Source organism: Punica granatum, chromosome 2 (genome assembly GCF_007655135.1).
Source record: "Punica granatum isolate Tunisia-2019 chromosome 2, ASM765513v2, whole genome shotgun sequence".
In the NCBI taxonomy this organism is placed as follows: Eukaryota; Viridiplantae; Streptophyta; class Magnoliopsida; order Myrtales; family Lythraceae; genus Punica; species Punica granatum.
In genome coordinates, this window is record NC_045128.1 from 33,766,279 (window position 1) to 33,784,423 (window position 18,145).

General features: G+C 38.8%; 2 protein-coding genes and 1 long non-coding RNA gene across 3 annotated transcripts; 2 read left to right on the plus strand and 1 right to left on the minus strand.

Annotated features, from left to right (window-relative positions):
- Positions 1 to 5,600: 5,600 nt before the first annotated feature.
- Positions 5,601 to 10,898, plus strand: LOC116196832 (probable linoleate 9S-lipoxygenase 5). Its single transcript, XM_031526735.1, has 9 exons — positions 5,601 to 6,118; positions 7,090 to 7,379; positions 7,648 to 7,888; positions 7,997 to 8,335; positions 8,535 to 8,620; positions 8,702 to 8,809; positions 8,895 to 9,199; positions 9,468 to 9,731; positions 9,983 to 10,898. Exons 1-9 carry the CDS (start codon positions 5,806 to 5,808, stop codon positions 10,752 to 10,754), a joined length of 2,718 nt encoding a protein of 905 aa, XP_031382595.1. The 5' UTR covers positions 5,601 to 5,805; the 3' UTR covers positions 10,755 to 10,898.
- A 966-nt stretch (positions 10,899 to 11,864) lies between these two features.
- Positions 11,865 to 12,719, plus strand: LOC116197480. The gene is made up of 2 exons (XR_004155052.1): positions 11,865 to 12,055; positions 12,379 to 12,719. It is a non-coding gene; the product is annotated as an uncharacterized LOC116197480 (long non-coding RNA).
- A 153-nt stretch (positions 12,720 to 12,872) lies between these two features.
- Positions 12,873 to 17,888, minus strand: LOC116197479 (5'-nucleotidase SurE-like). The gene is given in 11 exon segments (XM_031527636.1): positions 12,873 to 13,211; positions 13,681 to 13,817; positions 13,904 to 13,963; positions 14,132 to 14,308; positions 14,874 to 14,893; positions 14,896 to 15,026; positions 15,279 to 15,356; positions 16,073 to 16,116; positions 16,439 to 16,503; positions 16,821 to 16,915; positions 17,719 to 17,888. Coding segments are annotated over 10 exon segments (918 nt in total). The 5' UTR covers positions 17,856 to 17,888; the 3' UTR covers positions 12,873 to 13,211; positions 13,681 to 13,706.
- Between the last annotated feature and the right edge of the window lie 257 nt (positions 17,889 to 18,145).

The following is an 18,145-nucleotide window of genomic DNA, read 5'->3' on the forward strand; positions in this document are numbered from 1 at the left end:
GTTTTCTAATTTTGTAAATAAGCGCTTAAATGTTATCGTTTCTATCATTCTACTAGTCAAGAACGTAATAGGCCTTATAATATTTGTGGTTACCGATATAATAGAAGGTTTAGTAGATTGAACGTAGCCAAGCATTTTTTTGACAAACGAATAAGCAACATTTATTCGAAGAGATATTAATCACATAAAAAGAAAAATGTATATATTTTCTTCGGGAACTATCTCTAGCCATTTGTAACTACTCACGTTGGCTAACCTCATATACATCTAGATCTCTTAAAGGCCAAACGCAAACTTAATATCATTAGACTTTCGTGAAACTATTGAGGATGAAGACATGAAGTTATGGTTGAAGAAGACTTAGAATACGAAGGAAGTATGAATTGACTCAACTCATTGCATTTCTAAGTATAAAAAAATAAATAAAAAAGGAATTGTGCAGAGTGTTTAAATTGGTCCTTGAGTAAGTTATGAGGAGACTATATTAGAGAATGCTAATGGAGGTAGCAAGAAAATATCAAAGGAAAAAAATGGAATGGGCATAGAATTGCAGAACATTATTGATTGAGCAGAAATATTCCGAAAAGGAAAAACTTTGGGAAATAGCGTGATCCATAAGTAATATTTTGAATCTTTATATCCAAAAAATAATAATATTATTAAAATGCAACAAAAAGATTGGATAATTTTATTTTTCTAGCTAAATTGGGGGAAAAAGTTATTTTCTAGTGAGAGGATAACGTCCCTACTTAAGGGGCAATGTCTCACCCAAACCAAGGGTCAACGTGCAAGTCGCAAAAATCCATAATTGTTGATGCAACATTCCACACATTTATTTATAATCATAACCATTTGTATATATATACACATATAACACGCATAAATATAATTGATAGCAACTAACAAATGATTGCAGCGTCAAAGATTTGAATCAAAAAGAAAGAAAATTTGCAGCCTTCAAAGACATAATTAAAGAATTTTGTATTTCTCCTGACTTTAACATGATAGTGATACTAGCTTCCATCGATAATTTGATTTTCTCGTAAGTTCATTTATTTTCGGTCATGAGGTGACTGCCAAAGCCGCAATTGCTTCCTCTAAATAAATCATAGTGAAATTCAAAGGATTTCTTTTAGCATAATAAAATTATGTGATGGTGTGGTCCTTTGTAGTTTGCTATCCTATCCCGGGACGATACTTTTTCTCGACCAGACATGGGGAAACTTGACTTGTTAGGTGGATCTATTCATCTTGTTTCGTGCACTGTCGCTATCATAACATCCCTAGGCTTGAATCAATTACAAAACACCAAATTATTAACTGTTATATATATATATATATATATGAATTATCGTTCTAGCAATATATATATATATATATATATATATATTAGTACTAATTATTAGCATGTTCTATATTAGATAAACCCCATAAGTACTCCAAAACAATATCTCTATTTTTATCTTGCTGTAGCCAAAAGGAATTTTATTATTATTATTATTATTATTATTATTTGCTTATCTTTCAATATCCAAACGGCATTTAGGCAAAGGTGTTGACCTTCAGGTTGAGATTAGTCGCAAATGACTGCAAATTGATTGGAGAAATTAGGCAAGAATTTCATTTAAGGCCACTAATATACCAAGAAAAGGAGAAAAATAAAATAAAAACCTAACTTAAGTGAAATTTCCAGTTCATAGTCAACCAAATTGACATGTTCTAACATATATAATATTGGATTATCCATAACCAAAGTTAATTTGAGAAAATCGTTTGGATGCACTTTCCACAAATTAAAATATTTAAGGGGGGCCATATTAACAAGGCGAGGAAGAATATGCTTGGAGACAAGCATTTGAAAATTGGTTTATTCTATTCACCCGAAAAATTGGTCTATTTCTTAAGCTATCATTCTGGTACCTTCACCATGTGCGCTAGCATAATCAACGGTGCGCTACGAATCCTGCAACACTTATAAGTAACCCTTCACCTCATTTAAAATAATGAATTCCGATAATATTCATGACTCGACTCTTGGCAATCGTATCTAAGATTTTCTCGGGAGTTAGAAGCATATTCTCTATCTGTACTTCAACTGATTTCTACACGTAAACCATTAGATGGGATCAGGTAGACTTGATTCTATGCGAAATTTCTTGTGGTAACCGGATGCCGGTGTGCGACAAAGAGTGCAATAATTTGCAGGGACACAAACATATGAAATGCCCCTGCTTATGTATATTTTTTATAAAACAATTAAAACATGTTCATCTCCCCTATAGGGCTAGCGGACCTTTATTTTATACTTTCTTTCGTTTTTTGTCTTTTTGTTATTAAAATATTTTTTTATTTACATGCTCTATATTTTTTCGGGTTTGTACGAAAATTCAATGAATTCCGAGTAATTCAACCGTGTTAGGCCTACTAAGTGACAAAACTATCTCAATTGTTAATTTTCTCCTCACACGAGACTGGAATTCGCCTCTTTTTTTTTTTACTTTTATCTATTAATTGCATTTTTTTTTTAGATTTTAGAATATGATATCCAGAAGTTCAATGGGTTTTGAATAATCTAGTCCGTGCTAGGCCTATTAAATAGCAAAACTCTCATGATCGTTAATTTTCTCCATACACAAGACTTGAATCTAGCCTCAATTTTTTTTGTACTTTTATCTATTAAAACAATATTATTTGTCTATTTACATTTTCTATTTCTTTCGATTTTGGAGTATGATATTCAGAAGTTCATTGAGTTCCGACTATTCCAACAAGTTGGGTTGGCCCACCGAGTAGTAGAACTCTCACAATTGTGAAATTTCTCTATGCACAAGACAAGAATTCCTCTTCCAAGAAATAATGGTTGAAAATCACTTGAACCAACTTATATTTTTTATACTTTATAATGGTTCCTCTGCGATTTTAGTTCCTTCGAAGAAAAAATTCATGAAACGATCTCAAAGTAGGGTGTGTGTGTATATATATAAAAATTGGTCCACAATCTTTAGTTTGTCAAATCTTAATAGAGTGAAAGTGCATCTTTCATAATATGGTACGCATAAAAAAAATGTGCCTTTCACATAACAATAATCAATTATAATTAATTTATGACATAGATTGAGTAAATCTCTTTCGTGTTTTAATGTAATTCAAAATTGATATATGATCATTGCTTCCATACGAATGTCTAATTTTTTCAAATTAAGTACATATTAGACACATGATAAATCACATGCTCTAAATGATGGGAGTCTAAATGAAGTAATGTCAAATTTTAAAAATACATTCAAGTGTATTCTTTTTAAGAAATAAATTAGATCGAGCGCTTTAAAAGACATTAACGAAGGAACGAAAAACTGAGGGAGATAAAAGATAAGGGACGAATAAATACAAGAGAAATCAAAAGAATTTTTTCTTCTTTCTTTTCTTGCATTTTTAGCTTTGAATACAATTTTTGTGTACTCTCTGATCTTATACAAGTTTTCATATGTACCACGATTTTAGAAATAAACTATTTATAAATAAATATATATGCTGATTGTATTAGATCTCTATCACTTATGCTTTTAATTAAAATTCATTTATTCAATAATTGCTTGAAGTTCATGAGCTAATCACATTGAGTCTTGGATATTGTACTAAAGAATATTGGACCGAAGTGGGGCCTACAGAATATTGGGCCGATGTAATGGACCGCAGAATATTGGGCCGAGACTGGAAGAAAAATACTTACATCGTACTTTCTTGTCTTCTAAAGCACTCCCGTTCGGATTATATTTGGACCCAAGCCCAAAATTTATATGCCTTGATTACTCAAATATTAATTAGCTCGTGATTACCGCAAAGGCGTCTGCATTGTTGTGAAATGGAGATTGGCAGGATCAAGCTTTTTCAGATTAATATCAATTATTGCCTCTGCCGACCGCGTATACGATTCAAGACAAACGACTGTCTTAATCAGTCGATATAGAAAGACGAAATTAAGAACGAAAATGCATAGCTACATATGAATAAGATACTGATGCACACAGATGGATACACGAGCTCTGGTGGGGACTCGTGAATTATACAAGTTTCTAAATCCAATATTGGTGTCATTTTTCAATATATATATTTTAATTTCACATACCATATCAGATATGTGCTTTAAAAATAAATAAACAAAGATAAAATTAAAGAAGCCCTGCCGCGATGCCATATAATATAATTCATGTGCTTTAAGGAATAATAATTAATTTTTCCTTTCATATTCTTTATGATAATCATATATCATGAGCTAGCTATGAGATTGTGTGATTCCCAGTTCCCATGATATGAAAACAAGTGGGAACCTCACGAAAATATTCAAAGAAACCGTCAAACCTAATTTCCTTTTTGCCAACATTCTTTTCCAATTTTCCAAATAACTTATACTCAAATTGACATGTATTTATTTAGCAAACAACAATTAATTATCATTCGAGATTGTATTTTCCCGAGCAAAAAGTTCTTTAATTGTAAATTAGATGACAAGCAAAGAATAATGCCTTTCTTGGGGGAGAATTTCCTTTTATTTTTTTCTCTTTAAATCTGTTTTTCCATTTCCCTTTTCTGGTTTTCCAAGAGATCGTGAAAAGAGGGGGAGGTGATTTCTTTCGGTTAAGAATGGACTCCTTTACATGTCTATCCTTTAGAAACATTCGAAAATGTTTCACACGTCTTTATTCCTTCCATCTCGGACAAGAAAATAATATCGTTTCTCGATCGCATTCCTAACTTTGTCTTTTTCATATACTCATCCCATATCATAATGCGAGTATGAATTTCATTGAAGTCTAGATAAATTAAATCGGAGCAGTATCATCTTTTCCTCACGTGTGCACACGCGGAATCATGAGCAAAAAACGCTTCAAATGAAATGTCCTATGGAGTTTAATCATATTGTATTACAAATATTTACCAAACCTTATGCAGTCGGTATATAACCCGAAGTCGTCATCACGGTAGATTTTTTAACATATCATGGTGCCGGTGATGTCATGATTTAGTTATCCAATGTAATTGAAAATAATTTCTTCAATGGTGCTTTTATGACCAAGACCATACCTAATGGTATATATATTAGCAAGATGGCAATATAAAACACAAGAAATTGGCTTTGCCAAGAAGAAGGGATAAAGCTTTACCCAACACTCCTTACCAAATGAGACCAGCAAGAAAGGTAGATAGAGATGGAATACACACAAACACAGACGCATATGTCATGGACATATCGCATTCATGATGATCTTATCGACCCACACATAGTATCATCGAATGATAACCTATATATCAAGACGATACTTAAACGATCTCTAAGCCATCATATGTGCTAGCACAGCATACCCGACGACCCTGCCATATGGCGAGCATGGGCATTTTCATATCATAATGCATGAATCACATGACCTGGCCTCGGCTGCTAATCTAGTCAATCGCTCACACTGGTCTTTTTTTAATTAAGAAACCCCACATGTTGCATAAAAGGAGCTGATTGCCTGGTGGGTGGTATCCAAAGGAGGGGGTAATGGAATCAGATGCCCTGATTACTCATTAGATAATGAGAAAACAGACAATCAAGTCACTCTCAACAATGCCAAAGCCCTACAGAAGGTCTACCAGTTCTCACTGTCATCAACAGTGGATCATCAAGATCTACTTATACACAAAATTTCTATAGGAGGAGAGCCCATTAAAAATCAAGCAAACCAGCCATCATTTATTACATAACAACCATATTCCTTTCTTTCTTTAAGTCCTTAAAGTCATTCAAGTCAGCTTAGGTTCTTGATGGGGTTCTTTCCAAGTTCAGAGAAGGTGCGGAGGGCAGTAGGGGTGGTGTTCTTCATGAACAGTAAGAGGATCAGAGGGAAGGGGCTGGATCAGGAGGAGGAGGAAGAAGAAGAAGAAGAAGAAGCGAGTGTGTGTGGTGATGGGGAGATGAAGGAGAAGAAGAAGGTTAAGATCAGAGGGAAGGTGAGGCTGATGAAGAAGAATGTGTTGGATGTTAATGACTTCAAGGCTTCACTGCTTGACAGAGTCCATGAGCTGTTCGGGAGAGGAGTGTGTCTGCAGCTTATCAGTGAGGTTCACTCTGATCCAGGTAACCCTGACCTCTCTCTCCCATTTCCGAATCCAAGATCGAAATTAAGGTCGAAACCCACAAAATTAGAAAGACTGATACCTCCTGTTAATAGTCCAACTGAATAAAGAATCTGAACCCGATCATTGGGGGTAATTTTGTCTGCTAGCGGAATATATACGAACTTGGAAAGCAAAGGTAACGATAAATGACTCTTTTTTTTTCTTTTTTCTTTTTACCTTGCGGGTTTTACTTTTTTTACCATGGTCACTTTTCTTATGGAATGTGGATGTGGCTCGAAATTTTCCAAAGAAATTTCATGGAACATTTTTTTTTTGAGTAAATAATTTCATGGAACATTTTTATGTGACATGTTAAGGTTGTTCAACAGTGAACTTGGAAAGATGGTTCATATTCCGATTGGACAGTGCATGACAAAGTATGCCAAAAACATCACTGTTGCTTGACATTTATTAACAAAGGAACTCTCTTGTTCTGTTAATTGAGTTTGCTTCTCCAAATTCCCAAACTGATAATCTCTGGCATTGGTCCTGTCGTCCTGATGCCTCGTAAGCTTCGACAACTCAGTTTTAACCAAACTGGGAAACCATTATGAGGCGTTTGGTTTCAGAGTTAAAATAACTTTGATTTTGATTGTGGAAAAGGACAAATGTTGTATAGTGTGTTAAGTTAAAGTTAAAGTTGACTTGAAAAATGTACCGGGCCGTTTGGATTCAGAGTTAAAGTTACTTTGATTTTGATTTTGATTTTGATTGTGGAAAAAGACAAATGAGATGTAGTTATAAATTTGACTTGGGAAACGTGTGTTTTTGTTGTGTAGTGTGTTGAGTTAAAGTTAAAGTTAAAATCAAATTTCGGGAAAACAAACGGGGCCTATTTTTGTTGTGTAGTGGGTTGAGTTAAAGTTAAAGTTAAAGTTTTTGTGATTGTAACCTGAAAACAAACGGGCCATTAATGTTCCAAACTTTCAGGTAATGGTCTGAGAGGGAAGCTTGGGAAGGAGGCATACCTGGAGAAGTGGGTTACAACTGTGACCTCACTGAGAGGAGGAGAAGCCGAGTTTCCAGTCACGTTTGACTGGGATGAATCCTTGGGAGTTCCCGGAGCTTTTGTGATAAGAAACTACCATCACAGTCAGTTCTACCTCAGGACACTAACATTGGAAGACGTCCCGGGATTCGGGATCGTGAAGTTTATCTGCAATTCCTGGGTCTACCCAACACACCGGTACAAGTATGATCGGGTTTTCTTCTCCAACAAGGTAATCTTTATTATGCTTGATTATTGAGTTGTAATGGGACTGATTGGAAAATTAAGAGCCAAGGTGCTCATAAGCCATGTTTGATGGGCGATGCTGATGGATTTTCTTCCTTTAAGAGAATTTGACTCGTGCCTCTAAACTTCCAGTTTCCGAAGCCATGAAGCTCGGCTACTGCAAGTCGGCACTAGCCAATGCTTTGACTGTACAATTGGAGTTCCAAATGAACAGTCCTTCAGATAACAACTGAAGCTTTTTATTCTTGCTTTAGGCATATCTTCCTTGTCAAACACCGGAACCATTACGCCTGTACAGAGTGGAGGAACTTGTCAATCTACGAGGAGATGGGACCGGAGAACTCAAGGAGTGGGACCGGGTCTACGACTATGATTACTACAATGATCTTGGATATCCTGACAAAGGTCCAGAATATGCCCGCCCGGTTCTAGGAGGGTCCGAGAAGTATCCCTACCCTCGGAGAGGAAGAACCGGTCGGAAACCGACGAAAACTGGTTAGATTCATGATATCATAGATGCCAAGAGAAAAGTTGCACTTTCCCCTAAGCTACTGCTACCATGTCCATGTTCACCTGTTAATTGATGAGTTCTTGTGTTAACAGATCCGAAATCAGAGAGTAGATTGCCGAGGCTGAGCCTAAACATTTACGTTCCTAGAGATGAGCAGTTTGCTCGCCTAAAGTTCTCCGAGTACCTGGCCTACTCTTTGAAATCCATAGCCCAAGTTACCCTCCCAGAGATTGCATCATTATGTGACAAAACTATCAACGAGTTCGACACGTTTGAAGATGTGTTTCGGATATATGAAGGAGGCATCAACCTTCCGAAGGTAACATTACTCGGAAAAGTCAAGGAGCGGATACCGTGGGCGATGATGAAGGAACTTGTCCGTGATGATGGTGAACGCTTCCTCAAATTTCCGATGCCTGATGTGATCAAAGGTAAACAACCTCTGAAGACACTCCTCTCACTTCTAGGACATCCATGTGGTGTCCAATTGAAATATACTTTTTTCCCTTAAATTCTCAATAATGGGAAAAATGAAGAACTGTTACAATTTTTTACAGTTTTCAAAAACCAAATGGAGCCAAATGTGTGAACTGGCTTACTGAACTTTATGATGGATGAGTGTAATTGCAGAAGATAAGTCTGCATGGAGAACAGATGAAGAATTCGGGAGAGAAATGCTCGCGGGGGTGAACCCCGTCGTCATCCGCCGCCTCGAGGTAAAGATTTTCAGCTCAAGGTTTTCTTTCGAATTTAATAGTTTTCATTGGTCCCTTTAGTTAAATTCCATCATTATGCAGGAATTCCCCCCCATTAGTAAGCTGGATCCTCGAGTCTACGGGAACCAAAGCAGTTCTATGAGAGAAGAGCACATTAAGATGAGCATGAATGGGCTCACCGTGGATGAAGTATTTGCCGAACTTAATTATAACTCTTATCCCTCTTAAACCATGTGGAAAAATCAACTCCAACTATATTTTATTATGTGTGCAGGCGATCAAGAACAATAGGATGTTCATACTTGACCACCACGACACGTTAATGGCATATTTACACCGTATAAACTCCACGAATACGAAAACTTATGCCACTAGGACTCTCCTTCTACTTCAGGATGACGGGACTCTGAAGCCAATGGCAATCGAGTTGAGTCTGCCCCATCCACAAGGAGACCGCCACGGGTGCGTGAGCAGAGTTTTTACGCCGGCGGATAAGGGCATTGAAGGCTCCATTTGGCACCTTGCGAAAGCTTATGCAGCAGTGAATGATTCCGGGTTCCACCAGCTCATCAGCCACTGGTACGAATTTTCTGGCAACATAACGAAAACAAAAGGGAAATGGAATTACAGGTTTGGTGTGGTTAAGCGTCAGATAATAGGTGTTCTTCTTGCCCCTGAAAAGCAGAACCAGTGTTCGCATACAACCTTAAGCGAGCAATCTTCCTACTTTTAAGCTTGCAGGACATGAAACCAATAATCAAACTGTGACCTGGCTAATGCAGTCTCAAGTTCACGAAGGAAATTAAGATTGTCTTCATTGGTCCTTATGTTTCTTTTTCATTTACAGGTTGAACACACATGCGGCAATTGAGCCTTTCGTGATTGCCACTCACCGACAGTTGAGTGTCCTCCATCCTGTGTACAAGCTCCTGCATCCTCACTTTCGTGATACAATGCACATCAATGCCTTGGCTCGACAGATCCTCATAAATGCCGGCGGAATACTTGAGAGGACTGTTTTTCCTGCTAAATTCGCAATGGAGATGTCTGCAGTCACTTACAAGAGCTGGGTTTTCACCGAGCAGGCCCTTCCTGCTGATCTGCTCAAGAGGTATTCTACTGATCATCAACAGTCCTAGTAGTCATATTTTCAATCGACAGTCCTAGCAGTCATTCACAGTCTTTGGCCTATCTATTTCGATGGAAGTAACACGAGAATGGAATGGAATAACATGCCTTATAATTACCTGAATTTTGTTCCCTTTTCATTCCTGCATACCAGATGGCGTGCCATATATGAATGGATCTTATTAGAACTCTAGAAACTGTTTTGACATCGCTCTATATGATGCTTATGTTCAGGGGAATTGCGGTTCCCGATTCGGGCACCCCTCACGGCGTTAGACTCGTGATTGAAGACTACCCTTACGCAGTGGATGGACTTGAGATTTGGTCCGCGATTGAGACTTGGGTGAGGGACTACTGTTCCTTCTACTACCCGACGGAAGATCTAATCCTAGGAGACTCTGAGCTGCAATCATGGTGGGCCGAGATCCGAGATGAAGGCCATGGTGACAAGAAGCACGAGCCATGGTGGCCCGAGATGAAGACCCGAGAAGAACTCATCCAGTCTTGCACTACAATCATCTGGGTGGCCTCCGCCTTCCATGCTGCCATCAACTTTGGTCAGTACCCTTATGCAGGGTACCTCCCGAACCGCCCGACAGTGAGCCGCATGTTCATGCCCGAACTAGGCACACCCGAGTACACAGAGCTTGAGCGTGAGCCGGAAAAGGTGTTCCTGAAGACAATCACAGCCCAGCTCCAGACACTCCTGGGGGTATCCCTGATAGAGATCCTATCCAGGCATTCGAGTGACGAGATCTACCTGGGGCAGAGAGAGGACTCTGAGGACTGGACCAAGGACGACGAGCCAAGGGAGGCGTTCAAGAGGTTCGGGGAGAGGCTGGTCGAGATTGAGAAGATGATCGTGAAGAGGAATGATGACAGCCGGTGGAGGAACCGGCGAGGGCCCGTTAACGTGCCTTACACACTGCTGTATCCGAACACCTCTGATTACACCAGAGTTGGAGGGCTCTCTGGGAAGGGAATTCCTAACAGTGTGTCAATGTAAGGAATTGGAATTCCTGGATCAACTGGGTGTCAGTAAAATTTAAATTTTTGTATAGGAATTTTGATTCAGTGGATACATAAGGCATCAAGAGCATCAGCTCTAGTGATTTGAGGGGGTATTGAGCTTCAATTACCGATTCAAGTTTCTCGAATGATTCAATGGAAGCGGCCATCGCTTCACGGATAATTTAAACTTGATGGAACGCACACTTGGGAAGGCGGCATTATTAAATATGCATCGTCATACTATAAGTGCACTTTACACATCGTATAGCAAAACCAAAAGCGAAAGGACCCATGCCATGATTACTGGATAGAACAAGTTACCTATCAAGGGGGAAAACGGAGACTTTTACCTGCTCATATACCATTAGTCTCTAAATAATCGGCAAACGGAAATCTTCCCGAAAATTCATCTCGCGGAGTATCGGAAGCGGTCCGACTATTGCCTCAGAACCCGATTAAGTTCATGGGATGAGTAGTTCAGTATGGATACCGAATCTGACTCAACCATCGAATTAATTTTGAGCTGGTCAAACTTGGAAGGCACCCAAAGGGAGGACACAAATGGACCAATGAGAGGCAAACTCTTGTAAAGGAGTAATTGGGGGGAGAAGGATCGATCGGGTGCTTACTTAGTACACAAGAGGTAGCTGCCCCCAAAAATGGCGAGAGAGAGCTCAGTGCGGATGCCAAAAATGGACATTTCATCTTGTGGCTTCAGATACAAGGGATGATATTATCATCAATGTCAGCACAATAAATGAGAGAGAGAGAGAGAGAGAATTATTGTGCTTGGAACATAGACGAGGCGGTCCGCAGAATTAGTCACCGTTAAGGATTCAGATATAACATTGTCTATCATTTCTGTGAACCACGACTGTTATGTGAAAGACGCAAGTGACAAGAACGAGAACATGAGTGACAGGAATGTATTGCTCTCGGGAAATGCCGTAATCTTAATCGCCTAGCGGCATGGGTTAGTAGGTTCTCTTCTAGTACAAGGGGAAAAGGGTTGGGGTGGGGGGTTTTATGACATGGACATTGCAACATCCACAAGGCAAATGTGTTATTTGTGCATGATTGTCCTTCAAGTGTTGCTCCACCCAGGAAAGCGGTATATAATCCTCCACATCTGTCTAGGAAAACTCATCTCTCTCTCTCTCTCTCTCTAAAAGTGTACTTTCTTCTGTGTTGCATTGTATAGATGAGCAACACAGTTCTGGTAAATGAGGTGGCTGAATTCCCTCTTCTCTCCATTGAAGAAGCTCTGGTTCCGCCTCCATTCGGCTCCGAAGAAGAGTAATGCATTTCGATATCTCCCCCTCTCTTTCTCCCTCTGCACTTTCACCGGTTTATGAAACTAAAAGTAAACCACGACCGATTCATCCACACACATCACATCCTTGTTTCATTCTGGTTCTGCTTCTCTCCCTTTTGCAAAAGCTGCAAAACAACATGGTCAGATAGATTTAGGAAAAAAATCAGGTAACGCCGTATGGCTTTGTATGTGATCTCCTCAGAGATGACATCATCGGTTTTCGGCTTTCAAAGACTGTTTCTTTCTTTTCAAACTTTCATTAAGAAAATCATCCCTATGTCTAACAGGATCTGTTTCTCTGCAGGAAGAGGGATATACATTTTGTACGACGATGTAAAATCCTGTCCTTACGAGGACGTTCATGTCCTCTGGTCAATTCTGGTTGAATCAAACACGGGAATACAACCAAAATACTAAGCCTGCACGAATGGAGGTAGAACCCGCAGGAAACAAAGATCACCAGACTTGTACATAATACTATTTATATCAGAGTTCTGTTTTCGGCTTCTGAGGGTTGTTCCATATTATCTTGTTTTTTGACCCCCACAGCTCTTCGGTATTTTTTCTTGCTTATGATTGAAAGTAATATGCCTGTCTTAACTTGAAAGAGATAATAAAGCCTGGAGGTTCATTCGACAGGTGCTATTTCGGCTTGCTAAGGCTGCATTGTCTGTTTCAGCAGTTGAGGTGGCAGTTAGTATCTTCATTTTCACTCCCTCATCTGAGAAACTGACCGAAACAAACAGTGAAAGAGACAGCCTACATGAGTTTCATGTCTTCCTAAAAATCCGAACTGAATGTGGTGCAATAACTTCAGAATATCACAGACAAGAAATTACATTCCCTCAATATAGGAGTAGCGGTCATCGTAAACATCATAGAGAAACTATTGATGCTTATAATAGATTTCAGAACCGGCCTAGAAGATTGCCATACAAGAGGTAGCATAAGCAATTTTCTCAATGAATCGTGAAAGAAGAGAAACAGAATAGCGGCTTTCATTATTTTAGATATCGCCTGATACAATTGCAGTAGCTGCTAAATCAGGCACAATAGAAGAAACTCCACAATTCTTGAGATTAAAATTCCACTTATCAACTTCCTCCATTATTCACCGCACAGAGAAAGGAGCCAGTTCTGCAAAGATGAAAAATTAATGAAAATTAACAAACAAATGACGGAAAAAAGAAAAAAAAACCCTGGAACGGAAAAATATGCAATATCGAGTTTCATTTGCTGACTCCTACAGGTGATGCAACTTAAAATTATTACCAACATTTAGTGGTCGCAATTGACCCTTGATGATCCTATATTAACTGCTTGAAGAATATTATCTTGCACCAATCCACAATTACGCTCTTTTTCTAATCTGAATATTCAGTAAACATTACAATCTGCTGCAACAAGATCCAATTCTTTCAGTCGAAAGGATAATGCCAAAAGTTAAAAGAAAGCCACTTACAGATCTAGGTTGGATAAATCTCCTAAATTTACATCATCATTTCCAGCACGAACCCTTTCCTCCTAAAGCTTTGAGTGAATCTCGTCCTTTTGAGATTTTAAAGCCAAAAGCTTATATCAAGCAGATTACTCGCGTATGAATCACCTGGTTATAGTATCATGACCCGATCATTACAGGGCTGATGAGCAGGAATTTTCAGTAACATTCAACAGCCAGTCTTTGAAGAAAGCCTGAAGTTCTACTGCTGCAGGGGAATGTGCACCCAGAGGAGTGATAGTAATCTATCAAAAACAATCATTAACACCATGTCAATTATCTGGTCACTGAATCAGAAAAAAGTTACACAAGAAAAGGAGGGGGCACACACATATCCTTCCTGAAGAGATCGGCGGTCAGTGTCCTCATCATCAATTACGCTTTTCAATATCTGAATATGACAAAAAGGCATATAATTAACGCAAACTTCAACAAAAATCAAGAATAAGCAATACAAAAGAAACTGAATACCAATGAGAACAAGTACAAAATTACTCTAAAGAGTTCACTGACATAAGTGGCAAAAGGTAAAAGGAAAATAAATTTGACAGGGATGGACCTCTCTCTTGAATAGAACATGCTCCTGCTGCATGCCTGATGCATTGTTTTCCAATGTTACATTAACATCTCTGTCCATTGTCATGTCTGACTGAATGTTTCCTCCTTCCATCTCAGAGGACACTTTCCTCCAGCCCATCAAAAATATACTTCTACCTTGCTTTGTCAGCTTATAACCCTTGCAATTAAGGGGGGGAAAGAAAACTGGTTAAATACCATTTGAATTTGGAGTCTCCCTACTTTTCTAATAGAAAAAACATAATAAGTACCTTTCGAGAATATTTGGCAAAGTAGTTCATTAAAGGATTAAAGCCAGCTCTAGGATTTTACTAAAAGAATGTCGATAAGGATGTGGAAAAAATCAAAGCCAACAACATCTTCATTCTATTAACTGGCATAAGCTGAACAGCTCTATAGGCATGGCAATTTGCACTTTGACTTATATCAAGAGGAAGTTAGACTTGAATTACAAGAAGCTTGTAAATATCTGTACATTGATGTTAATTAATAATCATACTGCATGGATTCACGAAAGAGGACCAAAATGTCCTGTGTTCAATGCCTAGCCTTCCTAAACTCACCAATGAGATAAGATTAGCAGGGACACTTGGCCAATCGCACTATCCGTCTAAATTAGCTCAATACCAGAGGTGACAATCAAGTGAAAAGGTAGAAGACTTATATAAGGCTTGCAAAATTTTCCTTTCGCTTTATAGTGGCATCCGAAGATAAAATTAAAATACCTTGTGATGTGCCATATTGTCGGCAGATCTACATTTAAGAAGCATCCAGTAGGATATTGGTTGTTCCTAATCTCAGCAACTATTCCACTTATTATGGGTAAGCAAGCCTCAGCTGCAAGTGTGAAATCTTGATCTTTGCTTTTACCTCCAACCCTGAAAGTCAAATCCAGACCAAGAAGAAGATAAGGACACATCATTATCATGCAGTGAACATGAAACGAATATCAAATCTAAACTGTTAATAGTATAATCACACGGTCTACCTGGTGTCTAGTGACAACTAATCTAGTCACTGCAGTAAACTGAAAGTAATCAGCCCAACTTTCTATCATTCACAAAGTATTGGCATATGTATTGGATTTATGTGGGTTTGATAATATAAGCACCCTTGAATTAAATACTTACCAATCATACGATATTGAGACTGAAGGTACACCATAAAAGAAAGCCTCACGTGCACCAGCTACAGTCCCAGAGTAAACTCTGCAATTTGATGGAGTCAACATTGAGACAAATAGAAATCAGCAGGAGGAAGACTGACAGCCAACTGAACGAGGAGCTGCAATCACAAGATATTACTTCTTCCAACAGCAGCACCTATTTTGATACTAATGCACCTAAATCATCATTTTCCTACTTCAATTGCTTTGGAGACGACCAACACTCTGACTTCTAGAAGATTTTCATGTATCTTCTCTTGGATATGTATTTTTCCCCATATTTTGCAAGAATAGATAGTACCCCACAGAAAATAAAGGGTCTTTAAAGAAAGGAGCTACAATTTCCAAAGGATAATATTCTCCCCAAGGAATGTGATTCAATATAACTCTTCTCAAGATATATGCAACTATTTCTTCCTTCTGATAAGTGACCTCACCAAGGGCTATGCATGCAGGGGGGATTTAACAGATATGCTACTAATTAGATGTCTCCAAAGTTTCTATTTACAGAAAATTAACATTTCCTTTTCTTCAAGTATCAGATGTTCATGCTGATAACCACTTCAGATATTTCAACTCTATCGTTGTTGTGATCCTTAAATCAATTAAAGTTCCTCACTAAATGAGGCCATCTTTATTTTTACATTTTAGCAGTTGAAATTAGGCCAGCTGAAGGAGTAGATTGGCAGCCTGCTATGAAACTGAAGAAGAACAAATGGAAGCAAATTGCAAAGAAAGACACAGTAAAAGGGTACTGACGTGTGATATCCACAGTTACTGCCCTTGTTAATGCCACTGAGGACCTACATGAGGAGCAAAAGGGAATTAATCTGCAGAAACATTTTGTTTAAATAAAGGCGGCTGTCGATTTTTGTAGAAAGGAAATTAAGAATTTGAACAATATGTCATTAGAAATTTATTATTATTTGGAGAGACTTTAATGGCTTTTGCCACCCCAATGTGATAGACAGTAAACCGCCAAAAGAGGAAGAAAGGACAGTATTATCATGCATGTAACAGACAGCAGAGAAAAAGCAGGCGCGGAAATCAGTGACATCAAGTGAATCCTCAAAGCAAAATGATAATTGAAAATTTCATGCCTATAGCAGAGCATTGGAGAGCTACCAGATCAGGTATTGAAGGAAAGATTGCTTTGGAAATACCCAGAGAGGTACAGTCTGCTGGAGTTCCTGTATGAAGAAATTGAGACTCTATCAGACGCTCACTTACACCAAGCTGCTCTTTTATTTCTTTCTTGATATTAGAAATTAAGGGGAGCACTGTAATGATGTATATTGATGGTTCAAAACACTGATGATATTAATTTTCCAGCCTTGAATTTTTCAAAAATTCATCAAGCGGTTCTACATTAATAATATAATAATTCAAAGGGAAAACAAGGATTTGTCACAGTAAGAAGAATATTAGATCAAATTTGAACTAGACCGCATGGACAAGTTAAATACAGTAAACCCCCAAAGCTGTTTGAGTTCCAGCTGTAACAAACCAGCGACTGCATAGGCTGTTGCCCCACTGATATCTACTCGCTTCACGGCAATCGGATGGCGCCATGTGATGCTGTGACTCACAGCTGACTTTTCCCTACACAGCAACAAGGCCGAAGGATTGAATATATGGAAAGAAAAATTAAGGAGATCAGGCAGATTGAGACACTAATCAATAGGCATGCCAATAGAAACCAAAAACCGCAAACTATTCATCAGAACATAAATATTTTGGCAACCTGGAAAAATCAATTTAAATCCATATTACAATTGAATGATAGGAAAAGATCAGTATTTTGGCAACCAAAACTACAACCTTGGAAAATCAATTTAAATCCATACTGTGATTGAATGATAAAAAAAGATCAGACACTGAACATTGAACACAATCCGCTTGGAAACTATCAAGCTAAGGGGAAGAAAATCGGGCGAGAAGGTGGACATTAATTAAATCGACGGGCAGTTCGTTTACATCAGAATGAAGCTAGTTAGCAGCTAAAGTACATCCGGAAGCAATCAAAACTACAAATTTGACGGGGAAAAACAGAAGCACAGAGAGGTAAGGAACAGGGAAGTCCTTCTTATTGAAGAGTCCATAGGAAAAAGAGAAATTTCTCAATGGTTCTTCTGCGTACTTCATGTAATGATCAAGTGAGTTCAGTAACACAATTGATCGCAGCTCAATGCAAGTGTCAAATAAGCATAAACTCAAACAGCTGGTACACGTGAATGAAAGATAGCACTCAAGGGCAGCAGAGACTGCCCAAACCACATACTGAAGAATCAAACTTTCGATTAGCTAACGGGTTTCAAATCTGCAAGATCCTGCGAAAATCAGACGGGCATCACATGACAGTTCACTCAAAGCATCACGTTCGTACGATGAACATCGAAACGTACGAATCAGGAGCGCAGACGAGGACAGAGTAGCGGTTGATGGAGACGAGCACGCGGACTAGAGCTTGCAGGCCGGGGGCGTCGATGCCGTCGTCGTTCGTGACCAAGATCGCCGGCCGATCGTCGGTGGTTCCCGCCATTTTTGATTGCCTGGGCGACGACCTGGAGAGATCCTGTAGAGATTGACGGAGATTGAAGGCGGACGTTAATTAAGGTCGCCAGAGATACCGCTTCCTGACAGCGGTCAAAACCAAGGGTAAAACGGTAAAAGAGGACTTGGTAGGGACTGACGGCTTACGACCTCGCTGTGTTTTTTTTTTTACCGAAAACGGTGAATCTTGAAAACGGCAGAACCTGATCCCGTCAGAGGGAACACAACAGCCCCATCAGCCGTCACCCCAACCAAAATTCACTCCTAGATTCCACTCCC